Raw genomic sequence first — 9,856 nt, forward strand, 5'->3', positions numbered from 1 at the left:
CCAATGCCCAAAAGGCTACAATTTTGACCAAGAGCCATCAGAATTAAGCACCAGGATTTTCGAGGCGGACGAAGCTGACCGTAACGTCATGGCCTCGGCGGGCCTCCAGCTCCTTGCTTTGGTCTTGGCCTTATGTGGGGTCTTTGGAGTGCTCGCGGCCACCTTGCTGCCCAACTGGAAGGTGAACGTGGATGCAGGCTCCAACATCATCACAGCCATCGTGCAGCTGCAAGGGCTGTGGATGGACTGCACGTGGTACAGCACCGGGATGTTCAGCTGCGCCCTGAAGCCCTCCATTCTGTCCCTCCCCGCCCACGTGCAGGCTGCGCGGGCCACCATGGTCCTGGCCTGCGTTCTGTCTGCTCTGGGGACCTGCACTGCCACAGTGGGGATGGAATGTACTCGCTTAGGAGGGGACACAAAAACCAAGAGCCACGCCTCTTTCGCGGGAGGACTCTGCCTCGTGTCCGCAGGGGTCTCTGGTTTCATACCGATGGTGTGGTACACGAAGGAGATCATAGCAAACTTTCTGGATCTGACAGTTCCAGAAAGCAACAAACACGAACCGGGAGGAGCCGTCTACATCGGATTCATCTCGGCCATGCTGCTGTTTACCTCTGGCATGATTTTCTGCACTTCCTGCATAAAAAAGAATGCAGAAGCTTGGCTCCACCCACCCAAGCAGCAGCCTATCCCCACTACAAAGCCGGAGGGCAATTCAGCATACACTCTGAAGGATTACGTGTAAACAACTGTAATGCACATGGAATTTTTAGGTACCTGCTGTGACTTTTGTCTTTTAGATTAAAAAAAAAAAAGAATTATGCTTACAAAATTTGTAAATACTCTACAAAAATTTAAATACTTAAAAAATGACAAGGTCATTTAAAATGCCAACAAATTACCAGGTAACAGTTACATCTGTTGTAAAATTATTCATCCATCACTATTTTCACGTTTTAGCTAAAGCTTTCCGATTGAAAGAGGCTTTGATTGTATTCATAAGGCAATTAATTAATGACTCTTTTCTCCTTTTTAAGATAGCCTGTTGATACATCTGAATTGGTACTTAATTGGATTTTAAAAAAGAATTAAATTGCCAAGTGTAAGCAGCACCTGGCCCTGGTGTTAATCCTGGGATCCCTGGCTTTTGCCACCTGTGTGACACTGCCACATCAGGAACTCGCTTGTGTTCCAGCCCCACTGCGGTGGCAGCTCAGCAGGGACAGATGAGCTGTCCACCTCTTTCAGACACTGCCCAAACCAGCCGCTCCAAGTCCCCACCTACTGTGACCTCCCTGTCACTTTAATCATTTTAGAAAAACAGCCAAATACACTTGCGAGAGCCAACAATATGACATAGGATGCTTAGGCAGAGCTAAAGGAAAGCAACAGGTAAATGCTACCACAGCGAAGCAAAACCAAACCAAACCCAAAGTCAAATCTGCAGGGCTTCTAAAGCATTAAGTACAAGCTAAGTGATCAGAGGTGCGTGAGAACCGGCTCAAGAGCCGCCCTCTCCCGCTGCTGGCAAGAGGATCCTCCAGACTGTCACTTATCCCACGGATTTACCTCCATCTCATTTAATCTCTCACTGATTAATTTTGGGATAATAAAGGTTACTTTTGCTGTCATTTTATTCTCAAGTTTGATTCAGATTAAAAAAAAAGTGCTCTTATAAATGAGCTGCTTCAATTAGTTGATAGATATGAAAGTAATTTTCAAAGTATAAAGAAGGCTTTTAAAAAGTAAGTTAAATTATCTTATGTATTTCAAATATTTTAAGAAGAAAATAAAACTTGGATTTTCTAATGTGCAAAGGAAACACTGCACACTAATAATTCGTTAATTCAAATTTAGTCATTGCTCGTGACATAACAGTAAAGAGGGAAAAGCATTTCTTTGTATATTAATAATTCGGGAATAGGAAGAATATCTTTTACATGAATAACAGGTATAAAATATTTTATACCTGTTTTACCTGGCAGATCGTCATTCTCTTCAATGATGTCATTGGCTATTAGTGGAATCATATATGATTCATACATGAGTCAGGAAGGGAATCATTTAAACGGAAGTTCAAATGACTGTTTAAAGTATGTATTCCTTTTAAGTGGTCAAATATTATTTCTAAACATTTAAATGTCATTAAAAGTAACTAAATAAAAAGAATATTTTAATGCACGTTCATGTGATAGGATTGCTTTGACACCCATATGGTTCTCTTATTTGGCTTAACGTGACTGGCTTTATAGGCAGTCTACACATCCTATAATCTGATACTAAAAGTTTACTTTATATATTCTGTATAAGTCTACATGCACTTCAAAAATAATTGTTATTTAGCGCTGGACTATTTTTTTTCTAAATAGATACAGGAGTGTTTTGAACTCTCAGAAAAGCAGACATTTCATACAAGATAATGGCCCAATTCTGTCCGGACTGGAAGTGGCCGATGATGAAATGGTGTGAGCCCCTGCATCCCTTGAGGATTCACCCCTACTGCTCTCCTCCACCTAGACCACCCCCGCCCCCTCACACACACACACACTCACCCTTTGCCTGCCCAAGCTTCCACGCATCCTTTAGGGCTCACCTGGGACCTCCTGTGTGAACTCAGTCATGACTTCCGGAAGAAGTCCGCTGCCGCCATCTCTGTACTCCCAGAGCACGTGCTACTGAAACAAGTTACTAGTGCACAAGCCTGCATCTCCAACCAGACTCCGAGACGAGGTCTCTTTCTGACCTTTGTATTCTCAGCGACTTGTCACTGCAAGTGCTTAGCTGTGACATGCCAGTCCTGCCCTAAATCCTCTGCATACACTGACTGGTTTAAACCTCTGGGAGGCAGATACTATTTTAGGAGCTTATAGGAAATTGAGGCAGAGAAAAGTTAAGTCATCTGACTTGCCCAAGTTCATACAGCTAGTAGGTGGGGAGATGGGATTCAACCTGAGGGCATCTGGGTCCAGAGTCAGGCCACCTGGGTGTACGGTTACGCAAGGCACGGGGTTACACCATGCACATTACTTGGTCTAAGTCTTGGTTGCTCATGTGAGAATGAGGACAAAACAGTCCTATTCGAAATTGTTGTGAGAACTGGATGAGACAACACACATGAAGCACGTGTCGGGCATGGCGAGCATGTAACATGTGCGGCCCAGCCATCTTGGTCTAATCCACTGGTTTTCAACTGTGGGTGAGTTTAGCCTACAGGACTTTCGGCAATGCCTGGAGATGCTCTGGTTGACATATCTGGGTGGTACTGGAATCTCGTGGGCGGAGGCCAGGAATGCTGTTAAATGCCCTACAGTGCACTGGAGATGCCCCAGTAACAAAGAATTATTGGCCCAAATGTTAACAGTATGAAGTTAAAAAACACTAGTCTCATCTATTTGAACATATTTAAACATTTTTCTTTGATTAAAAAGTTACCAAAACATTATGCTGCAAAGTGACAATAATCAAAATGGCATGGTAGTGGCAGAAAAACAGACACACAGATAAATGGAACAGAATTCTGAGTCCAGAAGTAAAGCCCTGTATATAAGGGCAAATAATTTTTGACAAAGAAGCCAAAAACGTACAATGGAGAAAGAAAAGCCTCTTTAATAAATGGTGCTGTGAAAACTGGAAAGCCACATGCAAAACAATGAAACTAGACTGCTATTATCACCATACACCACAATTAATTCAAAATGGATCAAAGACCTAAATATAAGACCTGAAACAATAAATTGAATAGCAGAAAACATAGGTATTAAACTCATGGACCTTAGATTTAGAGAGGATTTTATGAATTTGACCTCAAAGGCAAGGGAAGTAAAAGCAAAAATAAATGGAACTATATCAAACTAAAAACCTTCTGCTCAGCAAAAGAAACCATCAACAAGACAAAGAGGCAAACACCTGAATGGGAGAAGATATTTGCTAACAACATCTCCAATAAGGGCCTAATATCCGAAATATACGAAGAAGTCATACAACTCAACAATTAAAAAAAAAAAATCCAACTGAAAAACAGGCAGAGGACCTAAACAGATACTTCTCCCAAGAAAACATACAAATGGCCAACAGACATATGAAAAGATGCTCAACTTCACCAGCTATTAGGGAAATGCAAATCAAAACCACAACGAGATACCATCTCACACCTGTTAGAATGGCCGTCAACAGGACAAGTAGTAATGAGCATTGGAGAGGTTGTGGGGAAAACGGAACCCTTGTATATTACTGGTGGGAATGTAAATTGGTACAGCCACTATGGAAAATAGTATGGAGGTTCCCCCCAAAATTAAGAATAGAATTAACATATGACCCAGAAATCTCTCTTCTGGGTATTTATCCAAAAAACTTGAAAAGATTTATCCTCAAAGACATGCACCCTGAAGTTCATTGTGACATTATTCACTGAAGTGTCCTATGACGGATGACTGGATAAAGATGTGGTACATGTATACAATGGAATATTAGCCACAAGAAAAGATGAAATACTGCCATTTGCGGCAACATATATGGATCTTGAGATTATCATGCTAAGTGAAATAAGCCAGACAGAAAAAGTTGAGAACTATACAATTTCACTCATGTTTGGTATTAAACTGAGAACAAACAAACAAACATGACAAACAGACTCATGGACACGAACAGTGGATTAGTGGTTACCAGAGGGAAGGTGAGGAAGGGGGAAGTAGATAGAGGTAAAGGGGGCCAAATATTTAGAGACAGAAGGAAATTTAACTTTGGGTGGTAAACACGCAACGCAATATACATATGACATACTATTGAAGTGTATACTTGAAACCTATCTGATTTTATTAACCACTGTCGCCCCATAATTTTAATAAAAATAAAATAAAAGAAACTGGATAAAAAAAATAACCAAGACAAAATCCTAAAAAAACCCTAAAATGTCAGACTGGGGGGTGGAAAAAACCAAAACCAATATCATGCTCATTTTACTTATGGAGCAGATGTGTATATGTATGTACGTGTGTATACACGTGCGCGCACACACACACACACACATATATATATACATATGTGTATGTGTGTATATATGTATGCATATATATAAAAAAACCGGAAGAAATCATCTAGGAAAAACGATGAAGACTTAAGTCAGGAGAGCTGGGCATAAGAACAGATTTAAGAGAGAAGGTAGGAGGTGTCAGAAGCTGGTAACCAGTGACTGGTTGTGAGGGTAAAAGAAGAGGGGAGGGTGGGGTACATCAGACGACCTCCAAGTTCAGGGTGGGATGACGTGGGCAGACGGAGGTGGCATTCATCAGCAGCCAAACAAACAGGAAGGAGCAGGCCTGGGGTAGGCAGGTGGAAGGAAATTCAGTTTTGGACATGGATTCAATGTTTTCTCATTACATTTTTTTATCACTATATTTTTAGCTATATGACTTCAGCATATATCGACCTTAGTGACTTCTGAGGACATCACCGCCTGCAATTTTACAGTACCGTCTCACATTTCTTAATTACCTCCAATAACTTCGTTGTTCATTGCACTGCGTTTTATACATCTATAAAATTGTCATTTTTAAAATTGCAATTTTGTTTTAGATTTATAATTCTTATTGCTTATTATATTCTTGAGTAGTCATGAGAGCATAACTAGTATTAAATTAGATTGTAATAGTAAATACTCTTATTTTTATTCATCACTTACTTTATCTGATTTTTAAGAAGGATGACTCTATTACTTCTCTAATTATAAAACTGGCTTTAGTTTACATATTTATATTTTAGACTCATCTACTTTCAAAAATATTTGAGGCAACTTACAATAAAATTACTGGTACAATAAGTACAAAAGCCAATGCTAAAGGTGACCAACTTCTGAAGAAACAAGAGAGAGAAATGCTCTTAAATAATCCTGGTTGGAGGCTGCTGACGCAGTTAACTATGAAGCTTAGTTTAGAACCGCCCAGCAAGCAAAGCAGAGACAGCCCCACAAGGAATCTGACAGCTCTGTCTACTGGCAGGAACCCACATAGGCTACCAGTGGCTGGTACCTTGACCAAGCTCCTGCTGGGCCCTGCACGCATCCGTCCCCCCGCTGCTTTGAGTGTGAGTTGCCCCTGCTGGAAGGGGACAGCACCATCGCTCCTGGGAGGCTGGGAGCCACAGACTGACCAACACGGCACAGAAGGCCGCTCCCTGTCTCAAGGGAGGACTCAGTCTGTGGGTCCATTTGTACCCAGAGCTGCCCAGCCCCTCTGCTCGTCTTCAGTTGGGACGATATCTTTGCTTAGCCCTCTTCCCCTGCCGTAAGCTGCTTCGCCCCTTCCATTCTGCTGAGGGTGCTCCTCAATACACCGCTTTCACAAAGATCCTTATTTCGATCTGATTCTAGAAAACCAGACCTGACAGAAGAATACTAGTTAAGCAGAAAAATATTAGTCTTCTGCCTTTATGCCCAAATAATTCTCAAATTCAGGGTAATATACAACAGAAATAACATCTCAATATCAGATTTCAAAAAACGCAATGGCGTGAGAAATGGCTGTTTCTTCTGTCGACCATCCATTTACTAAGCTCAAGACTATTTCACAGAGAGGTCGAGGCCTCCAAAGCAGTGGCGAGCACACTAAAATGCTGTCCTCAAAGGTCAGGCACAGATGCATTAATGCCCAAGTCTGATGTATTAAACTCGGCCTACTAGCTTGACCAAGTTCTCAGAACTAGGAGCACTAGAATTCCAGAAGGTTTAGCTTACTTCAAAGTACTTCCAGTTCTTCCACTAGAGAAGAACTATCATGTCAATCAAAAGAGCCTCTTACAATTCTCGTATTATATCTAAGTGGCTTTTCTATCAGGTTGGAGTATAGGATAGTGGTCAGACGTAACACCTGTCCATTCTATGGGAAGGACGTTAGATCACCAGACTCATGATGACTACAATTTATAAAAGAAAAAGATGACACAGAATTTCGATGGAATAGCTAATAGCTCAGAACTCCTCAAACTGAGTAATGTTCAGGCTAGCTGAAAAAAAATTATTGCGAAACCCTAGAAATACGTGGATTCTCAGGGGTCTTCAGTTGCCAGCTCAAGAGGCTTACGGTTTTACTCTCTCATGGAAGCATTTTTTAGTTGTGAATATGCACTGCAAAAGGGACATTTTTGTCCTGTAACAATAATTTTATTAACGGTGACATAAAAATAGAAAATGTTTACAATTCTAACTTAAAATCCACATACTACGAACTCTGGTAGTTTAAGAAACACTAGAGTAGACCAATTAATCTAATTTTAAGAACTTACGAGGTTGTGTTTTCTGTAGATAGAATTTTGGGTTCGAATTTTGGGGGCTGCGCTAGAGAAGTTAATGAGAGTGAAGAGTCTGGCAAGAATTTTGTTCAACTGGTCAGACCAGAATATTATAGCTCCATGGTAGTGAAAGTTCTGCCATTAAAGCATGATTAAGTTAGTTCATCTAAAGGCTGAGGAACGGAAGGCATATTGGGTTCTCACAGAAGAAATCTCCAGGTGTTAAGTTTTGTCATGTCGCAAAAGAAATCCTCCTTATCTAATTCCTAGAGTTCTGGCTGAGAATAAGTATTGATTATTGGTAAGTTTCTTGTGAGCATCTATAGAGAATTAGCCTCTCTCTCTCAACTCCCCCCGGAATCTGCCTGTACCTCTACTTTAGCACTTAGCATAGTTTACCTTGTGTTGTAGTTACTTGTGTTTGACTTTCTCTTCTTGTGTTCAGAGGGTTTAGCCAGAGGGGCAGCCTTGTACTGTTATCATCTCTGTAAAAACTCTTCCCCTTTCTTAAGAAAATGAGTTTTTAAAAATCTGCTCAATGTGACTAGCAGCCAAATATTTTCTGGCTTTCCTTGGGGTATTCCTGATCCACCCCAATATGGTAAGACTACTTCAGAGCAGAGAAGAATTCTTTCAGAACGAAAATTTAATCCTTTGATTTATTGTTTTCCCTTATCATAATACATTCTCTTTCCTCAAGAACTTATTTCCTAGGTTACAAATAAATCCCCTGTATGTAATATTTATAACATGATGAAAAGCATGTAAAGAAACCTGCTATGAATATGTTTAGTTTGCCAAAAAGCAAACATCCCTCAATGAAGAGAGACTCGAAGACAGCTAGGTTTTTTCCAAATCATAAATATTTTCATAAGGCCTTAATCCCAGAGGAAAGAACTTTTAATTAACTAACAAGGCTACCTTATCCCTAAATCAAAGATAAAGTTAATAACAACCTCTAAACACTACCAAACGATCTCAAAAAGGTAACTAAAACAAAGAGTTAGAAACTTTTCACTAAATATATTCTAATATCCACTTTAAAAACCCATTGGTAAAATTAGGTAGCCTAACGATTCTGCGTTACGGTAATAACCATAACTATAAAAGTCTAAAAGTGAAGATCTTGGTCTCTGACATAGCTGGGTCTGACACTCTCCAGTATACACACACCTATACGCGTTACAAGAACAAAGCAAGTTGTATGGTTGCTTGGTTTTCTTCATTACCATGGCTACCTGTTCCAGGACAGAAAATCTCTAAAAGGATAAATGTGTTAAATCTGATGATGATCTACGAGATCCTCAGTCATCAAACTGTCTAGGATCTAGTAAGATGTATTATTTTGGAAGAAACCATTTATAATGTCTGAAACCTTGAGATGCTGAAAAGAGGGGGTAGTGACAGTGAGTTCCCTGAGCTTGACAATTAAGCCTGTTATATAAACGGAAGATGGACTGAATTCCTATTGTCACCTGAAACTTCAGCTAACTGTGGTAGACAACGTGGCAGAGGAAGTGGACGGTGGGAGCAAAGAACACAGAACCTTCTCAGACCACGCTTCGAGATGTAGATGTAGGTCTAACACGACTGGCTGGGGCCCCGTTCTAAATATGTAACGTACCTCTAAATCCAAAAGTCACATCATACAATTTTCATCATGCTATCTACTTTTATTAAGGAATATCAAATAATGTAAGAGAAACTTTGCAAGACTTTATACTTGAGAGTTTCGGCAAGCGAGGACTCGGCTCCGCATGGGCTGTGGCCTCCCTGAAGGCAGACCCCACGGCTGGCTGAGCTCCTCACCCCACTGCCTCCCCCTCTCTGGCTGGCCCAGGGCTTTTCATGAGTAGGTGCCCACTGCACATCGAAGATGAAATAGATGACTCTTTGCGGTAGTAACTCATCTGGTAGTGGTTTTGCTAAAACAGACACCAGCTTAATGATTTTTATTTTGGGTAGAGAAACTTATTTCTGTAATTAGCACTGCTTTCCTGTAATTAGCATATAATAGTCAAAGCCTAACTTAATAGTTAACTATTTTTTCACAAATGATTGATCACAAATAACACTGTCAAAAATAAGCTCTCTCAAAAAAGTGGAAAACCGTTCACGATAAATAGTGTTTGATGTAACTTTAGCTAGAAGTCTCTAACAGAAATCACACACAAAAACTATTAATTTCTTTTTTTGAGGATTGGGTGACCATACAACTTATCTTCCATACTAAAATAATTTTAAGTGTAAAAGGAAATAATAATACTGCCACCAGAGTAACATGGATAATCCTAGACATTCGGTCATTCAAATAAGGGGACGAAAAATTAGAATAAGAATTGTGATTTTTATTCATATTGTGATTCTTATGGTTCTTTTTCAGGAGAGGTAAAGAAAAAGTTATGGCACTGTTTGCATAGAAAGATAGACTAGATCTTACAGATAACTTCCTATGGCACATCCTCAGAGGAGTAAAGACTACAATTAAAACCCTAATTCTGGTACAGTTAAGACAAATAAACAAAAGCTCACCTCTGGTTTGGGGACGAAAGCCCGGCCTGGGATTGTCAAG

At 40.2% G+C, this 9,856-nt stretch overlaps 2 protein-coding genes across 3 annotated transcripts in view; one reads left to right on the forward strand and one right to left on the reverse strand.

Moving 5' to 3' along the window:
- Positions 1-9,856, reverse strand: part of TFB1M (transcription factor B1, mitochondrial) — a 55,134-nt gene that overhangs the window by 20,745 nt on the left and 24,533 nt on the right. For both annotated transcript variants that reach the window (XM_025049065.1, XM_025049066.1), the window contains exon 5: positions 9,817-9,856. This exon is cut by the window's right edge and continues 80 nt beyond it. In XM_025049065.1, coding sequence (XP_024904833.1) covers positions 9,817-9,856 — 40 coding nt within the window. The remainder of the gene's footprint in view (positions 1-9,816) is intronic.
- Positions 40-749, forward strand: CLDN20 (claudin 20). Its single transcript, XM_006915016.2, has one exon. It carries the CDS (start codon positions 89-91, stop codon positions 746-748), a length of 660 nt encoding a protein of 219 aa, XP_006915078.1. The 5' UTR covers positions 40-88; the 3' UTR covers position 749.

Source organism: Pteropus alecto, unplaced genomic scaffold (assembly GCF_000325575.1).
Source record: "Pteropus alecto unplaced genomic scaffold, ASM32557v1 scaffold195, whole genome shotgun sequence".
Lineage (NCBI taxonomy): Eukaryota > Metazoa > Chordata > Mammalia > Chiroptera > Pteropodidae > Pteropus > Pteropus alecto.